Source organism: Mytilus trossulus, chromosome 5 (genome assembly GCF_036588685.1).
Source record: "Mytilus trossulus isolate FHL-02 chromosome 5, PNRI_Mtr1.1.1.hap1, whole genome shotgun sequence".
NCBI classification, from domain to species: Eukaryota; Metazoa; Mollusca; class Bivalvia; order Mytilida; family Mytilidae; genus Mytilus; species Mytilus trossulus.
Window position 1 is genome coordinate 67,531,935 of NC_086377.1, and position 24,842 is coordinate 67,556,776.

Consider the following 24,842-nt stretch of genomic DNA (forward strand, 5'->3'; position numbering starts at 1 on the left):
ACTAAGACTTTAATATAGTTACTCTTTTGCGCATGTTACACTTACTTGCATATTTATTTCCGATCTTTTCCGGAAGAACCCGTAAACTGTTAGGCTCTGATGTATCAAAGAGATGTTTGTCGTACGTGAACGTTTCCTTTAAGTTATTACTTTTGGGGTTTAACCTTAACCGGCTAACAATAGTAGATCCAAGTAAATACCAATACCCGTACATTATTCCAACATCGGTACGTTCCGTTATTAGAAAGATTTTATTCCACTTCAATTTATTTATTAATCTTATTGTTGCAATTGCAACAGAATCGAAACTTGCCGGCATAATTCGTGTAAGAGTCGGGTATTCCTTCTTCCGATTACTCTTGAAATCATCTGCAAACCCTCCGGCACTTATGATAGGAATTTTCCAAAATGGCGCATAACGTGCAACCGGTGATAAACTGTAGTCACATACGGGTCCGAAAAATACGTGAGTTCCCGTATTCATCGCGCGAAATGCTTCTATTGGCGCATTCACCATGTCACAGTTAGTATCAACATAAGTTTCGTTTATTTCAATAAATGGTAAATAATGTTTACTTTGAACCTTTTCTATTCCAATTTCAATAGCCGGTCTAATTTTCATAGTTGAAAATAATCGAGATTCTGGTAAACTCGGTACCATTATAGTTAAATTTATAGTTGTGATCGACATTACTCCCTCAAAAAGAATAAAAACACAAATTAAATCCAACACTTTTATACAACTCCACATGATGATAATTTGATCCTTGAACCTTTTTATGTTACATTATCCTCTTCTTCCTTGTGAAACAAATTAAAACCTATTTTTATTGTTCCGGTTTTCACAACTGAACAATTCTTATATTTCTAAACTGCACTTGAAATATTTTAAATATAATGCATATACTTTATTTTTTATATTGAAGATATATCCGTGTCAAACAATTAAATATCTAAAACTTACTTCACCGAGACTCCGTATATTCATTCCACTTATTTTACATGCTTCACAAAACCATCAAATCAACGTCCTTAAAACGTTTATATCAGCCTATAAACTTTTACAAGTAAACGCTTATGAATGACCGTTGTCTTAATGGAAAACTAAACTCAGCTCAATTTCGGTAAGAGAATGATGGATTATTCGCAATCAAATGCTTACTGAGAAAGAACTAATCGGTCTTCTATTCCAATAATCTCAAATGATTATAGCCTCTAACAAACACAAAAAGAAACTCAAAGTCTTGGAAAACTATTTCAGAATACAACGTTAAAGCATTGTGCTCTTTACATATCTATGTTTGTTGTGCCCTTATGCGTTTCCTAATGTGCAGACGTTCTAACTCCACCTCTTTCCTCATCTAAGTAACGGAGAAGCATACCACTATTACAATCATTTATAAATGCACAGATTGGTTTTTGCCAGATGTGAATCGGACTGCAGTTTTACGGTTATAGGATAAATATCTTCACTTGATCAATCATTGAGTATTTCATCACTGCGACTATATTTATCCAATTCATGAAATAATAATCCCAAATTATCGTAATTGTGTTGTGATTTAGTATATCACAGAACATTTGTATCTATAAATCACAGAAAAAGTATTTTGTCCTGCCACTGAATATCCTTAGAATGCGATAATATTGAACCTTATTATGGAAAAACATTTAGAATATGTTTATCTAATAATTAGGTTTACCAGAAGAAAAAAATCGCACACATTTCTGTTATTTTTCACGAAGAGATATTTATACTATAACTGAATATCAAAAGATGCATGGATTTAATGAAACTATGAAAGTACATTCCTATCAAAACAATTTAATAAATTGTTAATAACTCCATTCAATATATTATAAAAATCACAAAAATTTCCCTGTCGTTATGAATGAAGAATTCTTCTTTAATTCAAGTAGCGGTTACGAGGTGTTAAACAAAATGTCAACAATTATCACTGTAAATCTCGCCATGTTTGTCAATTTACTGTCAATATGTATTCAAACAGTTTATATTGTACGTCAGTTAATAAAAAGTATACACCAGGTTTTCTGAGTAAATAGAAAGTCACTGATCCAAACTTAACTAAGAGTTTAGCAAAGCACATTTTCTGTGTCGTATGATTAACGGTGCTTTTCTATAGAGACTTCCACGTTGGTGGATAACGTAAGTGTTTATCTTATCAAGCAAAGATCATATTCATTAAAACACAAGAATGACGACGATTTTATAATGAGTAGATTGCAGAAGTCAAATATTTACACGGGCTTTTTGTGTAAAGGTGAAAATATTTACACAGTGTTATTTTACTGCAAAGGTGAATCTAGTATCCCGTTTGAGTATTTGTTAATATCATTTGACTGATTTATCAATTTATCTTATAACTAGTTTCGTTTGTTGTACATTTCGTTACATTGACTGCAGATGGTAATCAATCTCTATTGTTTCCTAGGTTGATGAAAAGTGCAGAGGGTACCCGAAAAGGCTCGGCACACATAAAACATGTGTTAAATAATAATCGGTCGTATTTTTTAATTAACCACAAATTCGTCACTACTTTGGTGTCAAATTATATATCTACAAGTTACAAGTCCTTCGTTATTTATTTTTGCACTTAAGAAATGTAAGCATAAATTTGTTTATTGTATAAGAAAACTACTTTTACAAAGTATTGATTGTGGGAAAATACTTGTACTTGTTACGTAGGCAAACAAATACCACTAAAGACCAACATTCAGAGGGCATTTAAAACCTATATATTTTCTCAATCAAATAATCGTATTAGTTTGATCAGCTTCTTCTTGTAAAATAAGTAATTCGGATTTTGTATCTTACTTATATATTCACGTTTATGTTCGACATTTTAAAACGGAATGTTCACATCGCGTCACATGTAACCACTCTTGCTTAGGTCATTGATTTTTATTATTTTAACACTTTAAAGGTGAAATGCTATCTTTATCTAGTTGTAATCCACTGATTTTTTTTATATCAATTTCCTTCTTATTGCAATTTCGTGCTTCTACAATTAGGACACGTTTCTTCCTGTATAAAATTTTCACTGGTTTCGGGTTGTAAATTTCAAATATCAAAAACCATATTTCATAGTATACACGAATAAGACAAATATTCTTTTGGAATTAAAAGTATCAAACTTCACTTAAGAATACGAGTAATTGTCTTACTTTCCCTTTTTATGTTTCTTCTGGTCTAACCAATAACCAAACATTAAAATATCCAATAATTGCAATGATTACATGTCGAAGACCATTCGAAGTTCTAACTTGTGCCCGATTCTTTTGTCATGTATTAGATCGGCAATAAAATATGTTTTAACTAATAAATGCAAGTAGCTTTTGCAATTCATTCGTCAATTAAGATGCACATATCAAAATTCGAGCCGAGTAAATATATGGTTTGCTATGCAATATTGTATGAAATCCCGACGGTTTAGATAGATATCTTCTTTCATACACGATATGCTTTTATCGCGTCACATGCAATCACAATAATAGATGATATCTATCTTACAGGATTTCATGTCAAAGACGATCTACTCCTGTCATTTTAATAAATACCTCAATCCTCGGTTTATATTTTTATCAATAACTAATACATTTTATCATATAACTGTGGTTCAATATGTCAAGTCCAACTGTTGCCTTACAAGATGGGTTATAACGTATGTCTAACCCAAAAACACGGTTATTTAAATATAAAACACATTTTTAGAGATAATTGTCAAAAAGGCTTATGCTATTTTTCACTATAACTGCTGTTTAAAAAGTTGTTTCAATAATTGAAAATAATTAATCAAATGTTGCGGTTTTTTTTTTATCAATTAAAATAAAGTTTCACTTTTTATCCAATCAGTACATAGATATTTGTCTGGAAAATTGTTTTCTTTTTTCACTATAGTTGCAGTCGAGCAAAAGCAAATTACGGTTTCCAAAGTTCTTAGGTTCTTTTCATTTAAACACTTCTGTTTTCTAATTGTCGACCAATGTATTTGTATATGAAGGCTGTTGACAAAATTCTTGGCTATTATTATCCGATTGAATGGGGGAGAATAAATGACCATTCGAGTACAGCTTATGTTGTAACATTATACATCACTTCAACTAAAATTAAACGGAAACAGATAAAGAAATGTCAGAATCTGTGATAGTTCAGCATCTTCCACATTGACATTTGCGAGACAAAAACATAAACAATCTACATTTTTGTACCGTTGTTATGCATTTTGTAAGCACATAGTCAACCGTGCCCATTTCACTGATAGAACGCTTTTTTGCAATGATTGCAATTTCCAGAAGTGTGGCAGCTATCAACATGCATGAATAAACCAGTGTCAAGATCAACAACGTTTGCAATTAAGTACGCCTTCCTATTAAAATGAAAGACTCGTCCCTTCTCAACGATTACAATTCCAATTTTCTTGCTTTTCCTATGTGAAAGTAAATACAGACGTCTTTAACTTTGAAAAGTCTTGGAATTCAAAATGCAATCTTCATATTCGTTTTAATCACGTAAAAGAAACATTGTTCATAAAAAGGAAATTCACTGAAGCGTGATGCAATAAAGTTCTTTGCTCCGAGACAATGGAATTCCAGTATATTTCTATTGAGTAATATTGCAGTTCAATTTGGCATAAATATTTTACTTGTAGAAAGTAGATGCTATGTAGCACAAATACAAGTGTTGTCGATATTACTCCGTGGAAAAAAAATCATATATCGTTTTAACTTTAAGTGTTTACTTTTACGGGTTAAATGACGTCTGCGTTAATTAGCTTGATGTGACTGCAGCGTGTCAAAGTTACATGTCTGTACAATACGCAGGTCAATACGCACATGCATATTCTCATTCGAAATTCCAAGATATTTTGATATCTTCGGATTGATTATCATGTTGATCCGCCATTACGTGTCATCTCGGACATATTTTTTTCAATCAATAAGAAAATATTAAGTGTAAAGTATTTCCATTTTTCGATAAATTATTCAACTTGCAATTTTAATCGGAATTGAAGTTTTTCTTCTTTTAAAAGATTGTTTTTAAAACTTCAATCAACTACACAATGTATGAACATAACAATTTATGATGTATTCCCTTTGCTACCTAACAAGTTTAATTAAATTCTAATCAGCTAATGTAAAAATTCAATGCTTTTTAAAAGGATTATACATCATGATTGATCACGTGTTAGTTAAAGAATCAAACAATTTCTATTTCCATAAAAATCGAATTTCCTCGGCTCTCTTTAGAACCATTTACTACGACGTCGATTTTGTTTGAAATCTATAGGTATATTTATTCGACGACATAAAACCAGGACCCCTTTAAATAATCTAAACCACTATAAAAACAAATAACTATTTCATCAAAGAAAGAAAAAAAGAAAATAAAGACAATCTTAAGACAAAGTACATTTGCACAAATGAAAGACAAGTATACACGCAAAAAGGTCCATAGCGCAATTCCATAATGGCGTGATGAATACATCCGAGCCACGTCAAAAGTATATTATCAAAATTGGACTAAACAGTAAACTTTAAAGATATATCAAGACAACTAAAACAAATACAATATAACGCGCAATTAAGATGACAAACAACAAAAGTACCTATAATTTATATTTCAAGACTATCGTGTATTCTTTGTCAAGTTTATACTGCTTATTAATCAACAAGATCTTGATAATATCCGAAGAAATTTTATAGAAAAAGAACGAGACATATTTTGACATTACGCTGGTTTATTAACTTTCTGCTAAGACATTGGTGATATTTAGAAATCTTAGTAACAATTGCAAGCTCTTTAATTCCGAATGAATTGGAAAATATATATACCATATGCATGTGAAGTTGGTAAATTGCTGCTAAGGTGAGGACTTTTATAATTTCAAAATTGTAACCCGGATTTGTTTTCTCTGAATCGATTTATGACTTGTGAACACCGGTATACTACTGTTGTCTTTATTTGTCATAAATACTGTTACTGATATTACCGCTTAAGTTAAATTCGAGGTATAAATAAAATAAAATGAGGAAAGACTTCTGATTATAAGAAAATAAGAACTGTCGAGTTCAAAATTGTAAGAATAATAATAAATGTAATGTTAGAATTTAATTCCTGACTAAATCTCACTGAACCCCCACACAAAGTAATCTTTCTACGTAATTATAACAATTCCTATGCCGTTTTAATCTCATATTACATTGAACCACTACTTTTATGTCAAACCCATCATCCAAAAAACAAACAAATAGTTAATGATAATCAAATTATCCCACAACGCAACAGACTTAACAAAACAGAAATGGTATTTACGTTCAAACGGTTAGGGTTTTATTTAAACAGTCGGATCAATTCTTCAATCAATGTAGCCCTAATATCCATTTTATTTTATATTATTTTCAATTAGTACAACTATCTAGGGAAATGAGACTTTCCTGTTGTTCATATTTAGAAATAGTTTCAATTTCCTTATGAAGAGTAAAAACCATTTCATATGTCAAACAATATAGGCAGAATATGATGCGAAATGTATTGGTATCATTATGAGTGTCTGGGTTTTTACAGCACGTGGTATTTAGAAGATTTTTGGATGAATGGTTTTATATCTTTCAATTATTTTAGATGCATCATACAAATATTGCATGCAGTGGATCACATAATCCTGGTACCTTTGATGACTGTTTACCGATTTGCGTTGGTTTGACATTAGTTTCTGAGGTACAGAAACAGAGGATTTGAAACTGAGGAGTTGAAAGCCAATTTAAATTCTATAAGACGTGTCTTTGTCCCAAATTCATGTATTTAGTTTTGATGTTATATTTGTTATTCTCATCGGATTTTCTCTAAGCTTAGTTCGTGTCTGTGTGTGTTACAGTTTAATGTTGTGTTTCTTTTTTGTCATTGTTCTCCTCTTATATATAATGCGTTTCCCTCAGTTTTAGTTTGTAACCCGGATTCGTTTTTTTTTCTATCGATTTATGAGTTTCGAACAGCGATAGACCACTGTTGCCTCAATTTTATTTATTTGAGAGCATTTATAGGAAAAACTTTGAATGATTTATAAAGGGGCAAAACAAAATCAAAGAAAAAAAAAGAAAAATCTTTATCAAAAGAGTTACCAGTTACTGAAATTTGAGATTTAGTTTTAGTTTGTATTAAACCTGGATTTCGTTTCTCTCAGTCGATCTATGACTTTTAAACACCCGTATTCTACTTTTGCCTTAATTTAACCAATGATATTTTTAATATACCGTGCTTATGATGTATTGTGTGTTATTGCACACTATTTATACACCTACTAGTTTACTTACATCATAATCATACAGTAGGTAGGAACCAGGTGAAAATGAACATTTATCACCCGGTATTGTAAACCAGATGAAGTTTTGTGACATGTCCTAATAGGCTATACCTTGTGTTTTGTGAGAAAATGTTACGAAATTGTTATGTTATAAAGATAATTTTAAATATATAAATCGTCGGACTACAGACATTACATTAGAGAACAACTTAAGAACTAAGTACGTGTCATACAGCATATCCTGATGATAATTATCAAAGGTACCAGGATGATAATTTAGTACGCCAGACGCACGTTTCGTCTACATAAGACTCATCAGTGACGCTCAAATCAAAGTATTTATAAAACCAAACAAGTACAAAGTTGAAGAGCATTGAGGATTCAAAATTCCAAAAAGTTGTGCCAAATACGGCTAAGGTAATCTATGCCTGGGATAGGAAAATCCGTAGCACTTGATGTCGCATTTCAATTTTAATTGTAATTGTTATTGCTGCAAACAAATAGGGCGGAAGTATCGTTAGCAAATCTAAAGAATATTTTTTCTATACTCGAGAGGTTAAGTTTTTATTGAGTGACCGCTTGTTATGTTTTTAACCACATTTAAGGAGTATTTTTTTCCATACTCAAAATATATAAATATAAACGTACAACTAAAGCGAACGTCAATTTCCTATACTTGATTCAAAAATTGTATTTAAATTTGTTTTAACTTTTGAAACAGTTTTGCAATTCATCTTGTTTACAAATGCTATCAAATAAAAGGTTTCGTTTTTAGACATTAAAAGTATTTCAAAACAATCCAGTAATATAATGTCACTGTAAATGATTTTCAATCGCTTAATTTTCTTTTTTCTATTATATTAATTGATTAAACTTGATTAACGGTAAATATAATATTCAAATACAAGATGTAGTTACAATTCTATCGTCACTTGCACTTTCCACAACCAATTATACTCCATTCACATAACACAATAAAATCGATTTTACAACAGTGCCGGCTTGCATTCACACATATTTCGGTTTAAATGCGTATTTATGAATCTGGAGTCAAACCCCTTGAGGTAGGTATGTGGACATCCGATTGCAACTAGCATAGGTTTTGTGTCTAGAATAGATGTACGTGAGAACGCAAACGCCTTTTCTCATCTAATATACCGGTATAATAATACTCATACAAACTTGTTCCTTTTTTGTGGCGCCAGAAATCACGTGCACGCAAAATTTATTCTGTCACAACTACACATAATAGAATCACGTCACCACGATCTATATTCAATTCACATAGAATAAAAAATAATATCTGATTTAAATCTAGCATACGTTATAACAAGGTGTTATTCAACGCTTTTTTGCTGTTATAAAACTTCATTTTAATGGGGATATGATCGTGGGAAAATATATTTCCCAAAAACTTTTTCGAAAAAGAAATAACCAACTTTTGTTTGATTTGATGTTAAAAGGTTTTTGCATACACGTGTAGCCATGGCTGTCAATAACTATGTTGGTAACATTTCATTGACTACAACGGTATATTTAGGCTCTATGTAAGTAGTGACAACTTCATCTGTTTCAGTAACAGTAACCAATGATACGATTTTATATTTGTTTTATTTCTCTAATGAGAAGTGATAAACAATAGTGTTTTGCTCGTCTATATCAACGATTCAAGCAACATTAATATATTTGCCTATAGATACAAAAGGACACTTTGTTCTAGCTTTATATAGTTTATCATCACAATTACAACTTACAAATGGCATTCTATATTTTTTTTAAACTCGGTTAATGTTCAAACAGGCATTTTCAATTTTGGCTTTTTATTTTTGTTAGAAAAATAAACATATAAAAAAAGTTTAATAAGTAACAAGATTTCAAAGAAAAATTACACTTTGTACTTATTTAATATGTTTTTTAACTGTTGCTAAGAATTCAATTTAGTTCTTTCTCATTTATGATTAGTCGTTCAGTCTTGAATTAAAACGTACACAACTGATTTAATAGTTCCCAGGCATTCGAAACTACCTTAAGACATCCAATAACACCCAACTTACAGAAGGCAATGAGCTGATAATGTTTAAAAACTAAATAAACCTGCAACAACACTAAAATAGATTTTACAAACTGATGAAAAACACCCAAAAGCAAAATTTATGCATATATACATATTGAAAAAGATCAATTAATTGATAAAATAATTTATCATTAAGATTTCTGACAGCCAGAACTCTCATACTGAATTTCGAAGCATAGTTTGTTGCTTCCAGTGACATATGCAGTGACCTTGGTATTTGTAAGTGCGTTTTTGTTATCTTAAGTCTGACTAATATATAAATCAATGAATTAGTCTAAATTTGAACGCATAACTACAAATATAACTAGGAAGACAATTCGTTTTGTGAATGCCGTATTTCACTGTTAATAGCTTCATCAAGTTCGCTCACTTGTGTTCCCTTGAAACGTTCCTCCAACCTTTTTAGACAAGTCAGAGCCGTACTGAAGTCGGAGTCTCAAAGCCTATTAAATACAACAATGTCTAGCTATTTGGAATGCACACTGCCCAGGTTTCTACATATTGTTGACTCAACCAAAACAGTTAATCATTTATCAACAAAAAGAAAAGGAAATCATGCTTCCGTCAATAGATTAATGGCCAATGCCTATAGAGTTGACTTTTTTGCACAATAAGATTAGTTCATGGATTAAACCATTGCAATATTTTAGCTATCGCTCCTTCCGCGTCATTTCAATTAACATCGATAGTTCGATTCAATTACTCTGAAACCAATGTTACAAAATCTATTGCTTAATCTTTATGGCGGGAATAATTGCAATAAATGAGCTGACAGGTTCAGGAGTTAGTAACCTTATCATTGCTGACATTTTTTTAAGTTCCAATCTACCATGGAAAATAGAATCCTATTCTAGAGGGTCAAGATAGGATATCCTAATACAACATCGTATTCTAGAGGGTCAAGATAGGATATCCTAATACAACATCGTATTCTAGAGGGTCAAGATAGGATATCCTTATACTACATCGTATTCTACAGGGTCGAGATAGGCTACTTAAACACCTCATCAATTATATTTTGATAAAACCAGGCTTATGACGCGCGTTTCGTCTACATACGACTCATCAGCAAAGCTCAGATGAAAATAGTTATCAAGCCAAAGAAGAACAAAATTGAAGTGCATTGGGGATCTTACATTCCAAAAAGTTGTGCCAAATACGGCTAAGATAAATTAAACGCGTAAAAGTAAAAAGATATGAGGTGAACAACCAAAAAATCTAAGATGAAGGAAAACACTATGTTAAAAAGAGAATAAAGGACGACAAAACTACACAGAAAAGTTTAGACTGAGGAATATAAAAAAGGCAACAGTGTTATTCAAACGTCATAAATCGATTGAGAGAAAAGCAAATCCGGGTTACAAAACAAATCCGAGGGAAAAACCTCATCTATGATAGTGTAACCAAAAAACAACAAGAACACCGAAAAGCAACACAAACAAACGCCAACACACATAGAAACGAACTATTTGATAACACCAGCCATATTCCTGACTTTGTACAGGACATTGTAAGAAAAAATGAATCTGATTTAATGGATAGCCGAACCTCCACCACTATGACAATGTTAAAGAATAACGCTAAAACAATATGTGACAAAAATACAGCACGAACATATAAGTCCCAACAAAAGAATTGCAGGTGAACTTCAGAATCCTGTAAGGGTACACAATTGATGAGTTATGATAACAAAAGAATTACTCATTATATGGAAGTGGTTTTTTTCACAAGTAAACTAGGAAATGAAACTTTTTTTAATTTCAAAAGTCAATCTTACAGCTGATGTTTGGTGAAGATTGCAAAAATTTCAAACTGTAAAAACAGAAACATTACAAGATGTCAGACATGCGACCTTACACAACACATAGACAACTGTTTATGATATATTTTCGAGGGGAATATCAAATTGAATAAAAGAAAGAAATGTGGGAATATATGATCTGCATTGGTCGAAGACGTTAATAAAGAATCACAAGAAAGACCCCTAGAGCCAGACCTACGGATCACTAGACAAAGACCCCTAGAGTCATACAAACGTTAAACAACGTTACGTACCACAATCATCGAGCACGAGACATTGTTTATGTCCATGCAAATCAATTATGGAGCCCCACAGACTGTTTTGATTCTATTAGATAAATTCACAAACACTATAAAATTAAACCCACGAGAGTCAAGATATTAATTTCTGATAGAGAAGGTCAATAATAAACCCATCTATGAATATTGACCAATATAACTTGAAAATAAGTGAAGAAGTCTAGTCTTTCACTTATGGTCTTCTGACAGAACAATTATTTAGCAGGCCTATCTTTTTCACTTTAAATGAGATCGTTGGAAAGACGGGAGTCCACTAGGCACCAACCGCTGTGTGGGAGATATGAATACAAAAACAATTGGGGTATAAGCCAATTTAGAAAGAGAGATGTCTTATGTAAATAGAATTTTAAAATGAAATTCTAAATTTTGTCATTTATTGCACCATTACGCCACAGGCGACACACTTAAAAAAAACCGGGAGAGATCTGAGATACACTTTTGAAAAGGAAGAAAAGATCAATCAGAAGAGTAACACAACCGATCCTACATACCTTAAGTTCAATTCATGACAAATAGAAACAATGACATGATTTTATAATGCGACCGTAAAATAGTTTATATTCAATATCTTTATTTTGTAAATCGCCTCGTTAGATTTGTTTTAATAAAACTTGTGTTTTATGGTAAAGTGGAGAATATTTAGCAGTGAATGATCTTTCATTTAATTTACATGTCAAACATTATTAGAAAACGTTTGAATCGCGCAATTTATGTCATCATCAAAGTGTCTTGATATTAGTTGATTCAATATCTGTATCTGCAGTAAGGCACGGGTAGGGGTATTATTGATATTCCCAAAAGTTTCTCGTCAACTTAATACGTGTTTGAATGTATATCAACATTTAAATCATCATATTACGTAATGTGTAAAAGCTTCGTTTTTTTGTAATTATATCTGCATAGTTTCTAAATAATAACCCTTCTGGGTCCCTGGGTCTTAATCAAAAGTTGTCGTTTTTCTGTTAATAGTGAATGTCATTACACTTTTTTTCTGCATTGGAATCATCATTGATAAACTATCATGTTCTAGTGACTTTATTACTTTCGATTTTAAATGAAAATGTTGCTTGACTTATTTGAATGATGATTTAAAATAGATTGGATGTTTCACTGGTTATTGGAGCAACAGCATCGAATGGCACATCCAAGTGTGTTTTAAGGACTAGACCTACTCTTCTTCGAAGAGGTTTTAATTATTAACAAATCAAACGATTTGAAGCCTCCAACAAACTTAATCCTATTTATGTAGACCAAGGAATTGATTTAAAGTATAACGCCAGACTGTTCTTAAAAAGATATCGTATCAATACATATTGCGCCTGTCCCAAGTCAGGAGCCTCTTGCCTTTGTTTGTCTTGTATTATTTTAAATTTTAGTTTCTTGTGTACAATTTGGAGTTTAGTTCGGCGTTCATTATCACTGAACTAGTATATATATTTTTTTCTGGACCAAGTGAAGGACGCCTCGGGGTTAGGAATTTCTAGCTACATTGAAGACCTGTTGGTGACTTTCTGCTGTTGTCTGTTCGTCTATGGTCGGGTTGTTGTCTCTTTGGCACATTCCACATTTCTTTCTCAATTTTATAACTTAAGATATTGCAATCAGATTTAAAGATACTGTCAACCAATTTTTTTTTTAAATATTTGTTTAATTCATCTTTTCATTATTATGATGCAATTCGACATGTGACGGCATTGGAAATTTGATGACGTCCGCCGTCAATTAAAAGATCGCTTGTCGGAATCTTTAGCAACAACTATGTGCAATTTCGGTCGATGTTTTCGGGTTTTTTGAGATAACACAGATTCATTTTTAACATTAAAGAGGATTGTATTTTAATTGGAATAACAGTGCTTTATTCGAAGAGCTAGCAATTTCACGTTAAATGTGACGGTGGTAAATATACGTTTTATCGTTATCCAATTTATTTCTTTTATCTAAGCGAGAAAGACCAGATGTTGACCCATTTGCTATTACACAATTACAAATAAAATACTTGGTATGATATCATAGCTATTGACAAACATCACATTCAGAACAAAATACTTGGTATGATATCATAGCTTTTGTTGACGGATAACGTGAGGAATTAAGGAACCTATATTCAACGATCCTCCACAGAAATTCTAATTATGTTGTAATTGTCATTCAAACAGCATGAATCTGCATGAAAACAGATGTTAAAGATTGATTTTCTTCTCTTATGTCTTTCACGTACTGGAAGATATTGTCAGTTGTTGCTTGTTTAATGAAGGCTTAAATTGGACAAAAGACGATTTAAATCTATTTTTTTATCTCGAAGTAGCAGTTGTGGTTGTGTAATGTTATGACTTTTACAAACAGCTTGATCACGCTGGGTAAACGTCATTATTTGTTTTATTCAGTTATTAAAAATATGTCGCAAGTACTTAAAATTATAAATTTAAAAAAGAATAGTCTTCAAAAACATCAACAGCATGATATCATAAAAAAATGATAATACGATTCAAGGTTTGACGATTTAGATATTAAAGGGTTACTAAAATATAGAACTACAAATGTACTTTGATTGAATAATATCAGAAAGGTCAGTGTCCATAAATACGATTGAAACGTCACAATTAAGATCGACATATTTACAATCAATATTTGTAAGGCAATTAAACATATTAAAAAATGTTAAACATTTTGTAGATATTTGATTTCGTAGCAAACAAAAATCTGCATCCAACCCTATAATACGTGTGAACTTCTTTGAACATCTTTCGTGGTAAACCTGTACCGAAGACATTCATGAAAATTGGCGTTCTTCGAATAATAATGAACTCAACAGTATTGTCTTAATAGTAAATTATTTTTCGTCATAGTAGCATAAATAAATGCTACTAGACGTTAAGTAAACACCATCAATCGATAAATAATGTAGTCAATTCATGACAATATTGAAAAGTGATTTAAATGGCTGGTTGTAAAATATAGTCTATCTTTGAAGATATTACATTCCGAACATTAAATGCAAATAAACCCTCACTTCTTTTATATAGCTATTGAAACTGTCAATTTAAAATCTCAAACCATCATTTAATTTGTTCATATCTGTGTTAAATGATAATTGATAATGTAGAGTATTTGATGAGACTTGCCGCCCATTAAATATCCGCAGTGTCGTTTAAGGTCAAAAGTATCAGTTTTAAAGGGATATGTGTTTACTTTTACAATGTATTTTGTATGAAAGAAGGTTTCAATTGATCCAAATCGATGTAGAAATTAAATATGAAGCAAGTCTGATTTTACCTGTCATATTTTATCTTGATCAATATACATTATGTAAATGGATATATTACATTTCTACATTTGAAAATGCCTGTATCAGTCAGGATAATAACAGATGTTGTCCATTCGTATAAAGTGTTTTATCATTTGATTTTGCCATTTGATTATGCGCTTACGTTTTGAAATTTCCTCGGAGTTCAGTATTTTTGTCATTTTACTTTTTACATATTCGAGTTTGTAACGCTTGCAACCAATAACAATATGTTTAATTAAGCAGACAATAACCAGCAAAAAAAAAAAAAACCCACCATGAATAAATACATGTTGTCTTCAAAATAGACATATTCTATAAAAACAGCTTTAGATAGGTCATCCTTTTAATATACATAATCATGTCGGCAGAACCGTTTTGTTTTACACTAGATGTCCATGTTTACAATAATTATCAAATCTTCAGTAATAATCGAGACCAAATAATTAAAAATCCAAATTCAAAACCTAATAGAAACTTCCCTCCTTTCTTTCAAGAACGGATAAAACAAAACAAATACAATACATTATAGCACAAGAAACCAGAGTTTAGGGTAAAGAAGATATATTCCTTTTTTTTAAAATGTTTTCTGATTTATAAAAGCAGATGTAAATTAAATTTCTTCAGAAATGCATGTTCAAAATATTAAGGATACAACTAGCAGTTAAGAAGCATTGTTAAAACTTTGATGGTGGATGTCTCGTTCCCGGGGGTATCACCAGTCCAGTAGTCAACACTTCAATCATATGATCATTTGTATCAATTAACTGTTTGCAAAAGTATGATTAAAAGCTAATGATTTTCTTATCCCAGGCATAGATTACCTTAGCCTTTTTTGGCATAACGTTTTGAAACTTTTTGTCCTCAATGCTCTACAACGTTTTACTTGTTCGACTTCCTTTTTATTTCGATATAAGCGTCGCTGATGAGTCTTATGTAGACGAAACGCGCGTCTGCTTAATCAATTTTATAAGCCTGGTACCTTTGATAACTATTAAAGGTATCTGGTTTCATCTTATATATTACATTTGATAATTCTATTACAGGTATAATTGTTAGAAGTCACACACTTTTCATCATTGAATCGATCGTTGATGTTTTTATACAGATACTTTTGCCCCATACATTCCAATCGACAGCAACAGTTAATCGAAAGCCTTCATTCGTAATGTTTCTTATAATCAGAACTTGAAAGTCGTTGATTCAATAGTTGTGACAATATTCCTATAGAAATAATTAAGGTCAGAGTATTGTTAAATACAATCTTTCTATTAATTAGAAGCTGTCAAATTGACGGGTGTACAATATATATAAACGACCTCACTAATAGCTGCCGTCAGCTGTGATTGCGATCAAAAATTTGCTAGGGGACCGTCTCAAAATGCCACTGTGGATATATTCTGTTGACCCTGGCCTATGTTGTGAATGGTCCCAGTTGTAGCTACAGTTGTAAATAGTTATCAAAGGTACCAGGATTATAATTTAGTACGTCAGACGCGCGTTTCGTCTTATACCTTGAGAGACTGTAAAAAACATATGTTATCAATAGATTTCTTGTAAACAAGATTGTAGTGTGTTAACCTTGTACGACAATCTTTTCATACAAACATTGAAAAGAACCGACCAAGAAATGAGTTTTATCATGTTACTTAGATAATTTCAGTTTCCTCTTATGGTATCTTTCAAAAGGGACTCAGTTTGCCATTCAAGAACCAGAGATTACAAAATATATTAAACAAACATCTTTTCTTTTTTTTTCTTCATCTAAGCCTATTATTCTCAATCTACACACTTATCAACTGGAGATACAAACACCATAAACTGTTAAAAATTCTCATTTTATTCTTTGGATATATTTATTATAAGCAAAATCTTTCACAATCCCCTTCCCTTTCATGACTGTGACCTACCGAATTAGACTATTTACCGGATTCGATATCACATAAGCAATACGACGGTTGCCACATGTGGAGCAGGATCTGCTTGTCCTTTCTGAGCACATGAGATCACCCCTAGTTTTTGGTGGGGTTCGTGTTGTTTATTCTTTGGTTTATGTTGTGTCATGTGTACTATTGTTTGTCTGTTTTTTTTTTTTTCATTTTTAGCCATGGCGTTGTCAGTTTGTTTTAGATTTATGAGTTTGACTGTCCCTTTGGTATCTTTCGTCCCTCTTTCACTATATACGTGTGATTGAAAAGGAGGATTGCAGGCTTAACTTATCGTAATTAACGAAAGATTACACCAAGACTCTTCCCCTTTTCTTCTAATACACTAATCATAGATACCAGGATTAAATTTTATATTTACGCCAGAAGCGCTTTTCGTCTACAATAGACTCATTAGTGACGCTCGAATCCAAAACAATTAAAAACGCCAAATAAATTACGAAGTTGAAGAGCATTGGGGGCCGAAATTCCTAAAAGTGTTGCCAATACAAATAGGGTTATCAATTCCTGAGTTAGAAAAGCCATAATATTTCAAAAATTCAAAAATTGTGTAAACAGTTTATTTATAAATAAGTCCATATCAATGATAATTATTGTCAGCACAGAGGTGCTGACTACTGGGTTGGTGATACCCCCGGGGAATTAAAACACCACCAGCAGTGTCATCGACCCACATGTTGTAAATAAACTTATCATAGGTACCAGGATTTTATATTGTGGTGCATATGTCAATATTAAAACCAATAGATTAAAATTAAAAAAGACACATAAATAAACTCATCATAGACACCAGGATTAAAATTATGTACGACTGACGCGCGTTTCATAAAGGGAGCGAATATAAGTATTGTAGTATTTAAAAGAATAATGCATTTTTAATTATCTCCCTGTTGACGCATCTGATCTCGCTTTATTTTGTTTTTAAATCGGATTTTTTATTTGGTTAGTATATTCAGCATTATCTCGAAATAAAAAAAATGGAAACCGACCGCATTTTACAATGAGTTTTATTACAAGTGCATTTTAATACAGGAACATAAATAATCGCTGTACTTCATTTTATGACCGACTGAATCTAATTCAGTTTTGTTGACACACACTATTGAAGCATGTTTCTGGAAATCAATTTAATTATCAGAAAGACCTGTAGCAGTTGCTGACATGTTAAATATATATGAAAAGAAAGCAATTGCACCCTGTCACGAGATTCTTGAATAAAAACCAGATACATATCGAAAAGTTTTATTTTGAGAATGCAATGCAATCACGTTACACAATAAAGTAAAATAATAGTCTTTGTTAAGCCACGTAATGGAATAAAAACGAACCAGTAGTTGTACTATAGAATGGATTTAAAAATGCGTACAGTAGACTTGAAATTATTTGTCGCGACCAAAGTTAAAGTTATTTTTGCAATTATAACAAAAGAACACAAAATGTATGGATGAAAACAATTATTCGGAAACTATATTTAATATCTTATTAAAGCATTAACGTTAAGTATAATTGAGTTTGCCTTGCATAGCATCACTCAAAATACTAAAAGAATTTAGATATATGTTTATTCGTCAACTGATTGTTTTGGGAATCAATTTGTTCGATATCATATATTTTTCTTTTGCACAAACATTATTAGTGGAACGGCAGTTTTAACTCTCAGGAAGTGGATTGCTATTTAGTACCTCGTGCACACACAGACTACCTACATACGGTGTATGTCAACAAAACTGAAGGAGATCCAGTCTGTCATATGCGATCATAATATGAAATACAGTGATCGATTTTGTTCAAATATTTAAATCATCTCATTCAGAATGATGTCAATTTCCTTTTTTAAAGAGGCAACATCTTGATAAAACAACAATATAGCGTTACTCTTCACAATTTTGTATACGTTTCAATGTATGTTCAAATATGTTACTTAGGGTTACAATGATGACAGAGACGAAAATTCCGTGAAACGTGGCATAGGAGAATTAGTGTAAGAATATTGTACAGTTAACTATATAAGAGTAATGAGATGTGATGATTGCCAATAAAATCAGTGTCCATTACAGAACAAAATCATTGATGCAAGGAACTAGTATGAGTAACAATAGGGGCATACGTGCTGACCAAAGTCTATACTGCAACGTAAACCAGGTCGTAAGTTGAGCAATGTCTATACCATAATGTAAACAAGATCAGAAATAAAAGACCAATAAAATTGAGAATGGAAATAGGGAATGTGTCAAAGATACAACTACCCGATCATAGAGAAGACAACAGCAATGCATGTAATTTAACAAGAATATGTATATTCTATGTATATAGAAAAATTGCATATAATAAAGATTTGTCAATTACTATCTGTAACGTGTTACACACGACGTTTTCAATCAAGTCCATCTGTTTGTTAACTTTAAATAAGATACCCATTCCGGGCACTAGTGGTAACCCACAGTTTTTGGTGGGATACGTTTTGCGCAGTCTTTAGCTTTTTATGTAGTAAAAGAGGGACGAAAGATACCAAAGGGACAGTCAAACTCATAAATCTAAAACAAACTGACAACGCCATAGCTAAAAATGAAAAAGACAAACAGAAAAACAATAGTACACATGACACAACATAGAAAACTAAAGAATAAACAACACGAACCCCACCAAAAACTAGGGGTGATCTCAGGTGCTCCGGAAGGGTAAAAATGTATTTCAAAAATACCGAACATCAAGACACATTCAACAAGGGGAGGTATGTATCAACTGAAAAAAAAATGAACGTCAATTTACTGAACTTAAACAACTCTCAATTAAACTCTGTGCTTGGTCTTCTTTTTATAGTTTGTGGTGGTTTTTTTATAGTATTTTTCTAGTTCTCTTTTGTAGCAAGCGTACTGTAGCACCAATGCAAATAAATGCATTTTATAGGGCACATATGATTGAGCTTGTACTTTTACTGAACATTAGTAATATTAATATAATTGTGGAGTTAATAAAGCTAAATAGACCAGTAATGATGCTTGCATTGATCTAATAAAACGTCACTAATGTAAAACTCCCAACCACTGTTCTTAATGAAATTTGAATTTTCAAAAGCACTAAAGATATCTGTTTACTATACAAAAACAACATTTATTTCATTTGTCTGAACCAATACTCTGATTTTCATTTAATTATTTTGATCAAAGCCGTTGGCTATTATAGTTTTATATACAAAAGAATATGCAGACTCGAAAGTTGGACGAGATCTATCAAAATGAATCAGATTTCTGTTAGAAATCCACAGTGACAGTGTGTTATTTTCGTGCAAGATTGCTGATTGATATTAAAGTAAATTAAAACAGAAAGTATAAAATATTCATTTAATGAATTGTAAATATTATAGGGTTATTGCATTAATATTGGTGGATATTGCCCGAGCAGTATATCATATTGCACGAGTTTACGAGTGCAATATGATATACTGCGAGGGCAATATCCACCAATATTAATGCAATAACCCTTTTATTATATAGTAATAAATATTTTACACACAAAATTTCTGTTATATTCAGTCAAAATACAAGTTTTTAGAGACAAGTATATATTATTGCACTAATGCTAATAAATGTTATTTGCACTAGTGCAATAATATTTTCGATATTTTTTTAGGGTGAGTGATATTTTTTTCTTTGTAAAATATTTCATTCATGGTTAACCTTTAAATAAATAAAAAATGAAAAAAAAATAATTTGAAGTTGTATTTTTTTTAAAACTTTTACTACGAGTAAAATTGATCATTGTGATGAGACTCATGACAGTCATATTTTCCCTGTTGACGGATGACAGACAGACATGGACACCAATAAATTGAATAAAAATTAACTTAGTGACAGATTACACTCAATACAGATGGACAAGTGTGACAATATGGAGAACAGACAGACAGACAAGTGACCACAATAAATTGAACCAGATTTTTTCTGACCGAAATGACATTTGTTATATTTTGCAGCTTTCCGAAGGAGGTAGCTTGCAAGTTTATCTCCTGTGTTGTCAGCTTAGGATTTATATTTTTTGTGTTAGATTTAGTGAGTTTGTGATGCCTTTGTGCCATTGTCCCATATCTGTTCTTTTTCATATTGGTAGCATTCCTATAAAATAATGACAGAGTGTGCAAATATAATTTGTAGCAGTCCAATATCATGAAAGGACCAACTATATATCATGTATATTGTGTACAGTTCCAATAACTCAAGTCAACACTATTGCCAAGGGCGATATTAATATGGTATTTTTTAAAGGCGATATCAATGAAAGACAAAGGACACCAAGTGACGATAATAAATTGAATGATTTTTGTTGTTGTTTAAAGGTCTGATCCTGATAGTTTGACAAAAATGTACTTTTAAAATGTAATTTATTATTGCATTGATGTCTTTTTTGTATTTTTTAAGAAAATATATCAGTTTTCAACAATTTAACATGTTTAATAAGTAATATTAATTCAACAATAAAAAAGTGTCCATAAAATTTTCAAAGGTTTTGAAAAGTCTATGGTCTAGAATTCTTGCGATTCGTCTGAAGATTCCAACGGAAGAATTCTCTTGTATGTTTTCCTTGGTGGTTCATAACAGTAATTTTGCCTAGATTGTCTCTGACCTTCTCCATTTGACTGTTCCATGTTAAAGTTAATATTGAAAGTACAGTTATTCAAAACAGTGCCTTTACTGAACATGTTAGATAATGCCTCTGACGCACCTTTAGAAGATTGTTCATGAATATTATTGGGCGCAGCAGTATAAGAACATACAGACTGTGAAGATGTGGCCATCGGAGGGCTCATTTGGTGTGAAACAGTAGGACGGTGAATTTTCTGTAAAGCCATATTGTTAAATGTATTGTCACTTTCATTTGCGGTCACTGATTGTCCAATTGACGATTTAACACCAGTTAATACATCTGAATATTCCCTTTGCTCATTATCGGAGAGATCATCATCGTAAGCTTCAATCGAACTTGTACTTTTGTGACCAGATATATGTTTGATTTTGTCTCTAGGTACACCTGCCTTGCGAAGGGTTTTTATTGTTGTTTTACGCACACTGTGGTTTGTTTTACGGTCCATCCCAGCTTCTTTTGCGGCCATTGGCATCAAGTTTGCCAGTGTATTTTCTCCCATAGGCCTTGCGTAATACCATATCATGGATTCAACTCTTTCCATTGGAATACATGTCAAATAAAACGGTGACTCTGGTTCCATTACATTATCAGGACGTCTAATAAGATATGCTTTAAAAAGCCGTATTGGACAGCGATCAGTTTTATTTTCATACATTCTCGGTTTTACTTTACGATTCTCTTTCCCCTTGGTTCCATCACGAGTTTTCGTAAGTCTCTCTGAAAATTCTAAATACTGTCGATTATCCACAGGGTCCTTTTTCATTAGAATATCTCCCAATTGTAATTGCCTATGTTCATTTCTACCACGCAGTCCGAAACATTTTGTAAAATAGTACCAGAGAGAAAATATTAGTATTCTAGGTGTACCATCACCGAGCTGCCCCTGTTCCCACAACAAATCTTCTTCATCCTTACTTACTGCCTTTGAAGCATTCGGCTTATGTCCTTTTCCTAGTTTTTTCAACTGGACCTTTTTTGCAGACAGTGCTCTTGTTGACAAATTAAATTCCTTGTCACGTAATGAATGTGAGTACTCTTTTTCCTTTAAATACCTCTCAATACTGGCACGAATACCGTCAAACGTTCCCGGTTCATATTCCTGTCCATTTTCTTTCTTTAAAGTTATATAAAATTCAGACAAGAAAGCATCAAGTTCATTGTGAGGGATGTCCTCGATTGACCTCAACTCCCCCTTTCCAACCAGCCATTTGTATAACAATTTCAAATCTCGCTTCGTGCAGTTAACTGTTGCTTTTTTCTTTTGATCGTCAATGAAGCTCATCACCATTTGCTTATCAATAATAGACTCTGTCAAATTATCTGTTTGACCGGCGTCCGCCATCTTGCTTTTCCAAACGACAACAAAGATGCAATAATATGCATGCCGATTTCGGAACGCCTCAGCTTTTTTCCGGAAATGCGTGCAAATACAGAGATTTATTGCACGGTCGTTTTCTCGGGCGTTTTTATTTAAATAAACAAACAAATATTTATTGCTATATAATAATATTAATTATTTGATGGAGAAACTTCTAGCTTAAACTGAACAGAATAACATGTATGTATTTGCCAATAATTTTTTGGTTTTTATCTTTTCGACCTGTATAAATATAAGGGACATTGTGTTCATCTTTGCAGTACATGTATATAAATAAAGGCAACAGTAGTATACTGCTTTTCAAAAGTCATAAATCAATGCTTAAATACAACTCCGGGTTACAAAGTAAAACCGAGGGAAATACATCATCATCATTTACAGCATATGACTACCAATTCTTTATGGAAATATTCTTTATAAAGCACAAAAATGTCAGTATTAACAGCAGAGACTAACAAATCCTTTAAAAAGACTTATAAAGAAGGGATATCGTTACGATACTGTAGTAAGGTCATTAATGATATTTTGGCGTTAATATTGATTCACTCATATGGTCTTTGCATCGGAACTAAACACATTTATTCAAAAACCAGTTGTTGGCATGACACGGGTTAAGTTATTCTCATATATGTTATAATGGTATGATACTAAACCCCTAACGGGAAGGATTGTGCCTGATATTCATATGATGAAATCATAATCTTTCAATCAGTTTAATTGAAGTCTGGAGCTGGCATGTCAGTTAACTGCTAATAGTCTATTGTTATTTATGTATAATTGTCATTTTCTTTATTTTCTTTGGTTACATCTTCTGACATCAGACTCGGACTTCTCTTGAATTGTATTTTAAATGTACGTATTGTTATGCGTTTACTTTTCTACATTGCCTAGAGGTATAGGTGGAGGGTTGAGATCTTATAAACATGTTTAACCCCGCCGCATTTTGTCGCCAGTCCCAAGTCAGGAGCCTCTGGTCTTTGTTAGTCTTGTACATTTATTATTCTAATTTTAGTTTCTTGTGTACAATTTGGAAATTAGTATGGCGTTCATTATCACTGAACTAGTACTGATGTGTTTAGGGGCCAGCTGAAGGACGACTCCGGGTGCGGGAATTTCGCGTTACATTGAAGACCTGTTGGTGACCTTCTGCTGTTGTTTTTTCTATGGTCGGGTTGTTGTCTTTTTGATACATTCCCTACTTCCATTCTCAATTTTATAAAAGGAAAACTACGAGACAACAGAACAATGAAGTTCAACAAAAACTAAACGATAATTCAATAACCAAAGAAAATAACTATTAGATGTCAACTGTCATGTTCCTGACTTGGTACAGAACATCTATGAAAATAATGTACCCAAAAAGTAAAATCACAAAAATACTTAACTTATCAGGAAAATCAAATAGGAAAGTCCCTGATTTTCATGGCAAAATCAAATGACAAAACACATCAAAAACGACAACTGTCATATTCCTGACTTGGTACAGGCATTTTTAAATGTAGAAAAAGGTGGATTAAACCTGGTTTTATAGCGCTAAACCTATCACTTTGAATGACAGTCTCATTAAACTATTTCAAATTCACTGGAAAAATATGTTAATATCAGAAAATGAATGGAAATGTTGTATACCAATGTTCAAGAAAATCCCCACGGGTTTTTCCCATTCATTTGAGTATTATTCTTGTAATACCTTAAGGATATACTAAATTATAATCCTGGTACCTATAACTATATACAATACAACGATGTTATGTTCAAGAAACGGCTCAAAAGACTTAACATTCTTTTCGTTTTTTTACTCTGAAATTTTAAAGAAATACCAAGGGTAGTATACCGATGTTCATTAGAAGTATCAATATGTTTCTATTCATTGAGTAATTCCTTAAGATTTTAATGTAATACCAATATGTAAGACCAATGTTCATTAGATGTCTGCCGAGCAGGTTGTTTGTTAAAGCACTCCATTGCGATTAAAATGACATACCAAGGGTCCATCCAATGAGTAATTTCTTCTACGATTTTATGGACAATCCAATGTGTTATATGTTCATTAAATGACTTCCGAGACTTTACGTTTCTTTTTGTACATCCTTAAGAT

The 24,842-nt window shown here is 32.0% G+C and overlaps 1 protein-coding gene across 6 annotated transcripts in view; it reads right to left on the reverse strand.

Moving 5' to 3' along the window:
- LOC134719107 (atrial natriuretic peptide receptor 1-like) overlaps window positions 1-24,842 on the reverse strand; it is a 362,861-nt gene that overhangs the window by 170,773 nt on the left and 167,246 nt on the right. Inside the window, exon 1 of one of the 6 annotated variants that reach the window (XM_063582063.1) lies at window positions 46-1,387. The exons of 4 other annotated variants lie outside the window; for them this stretch is intronic. In XM_063582063.1, the coding sequence (XP_063438133.1) occupies window positions 46-751 (706 nt within the window). In that variant the 5' untranslated portion in view covers window positions 752-1,387. Of the gene's footprint in view, window positions 1-45; window positions 1,388-24,842 lie in introns of those variants that run through there. One more of the 6 variants, XM_063582067.1, reaches the window with a different exon arrangement.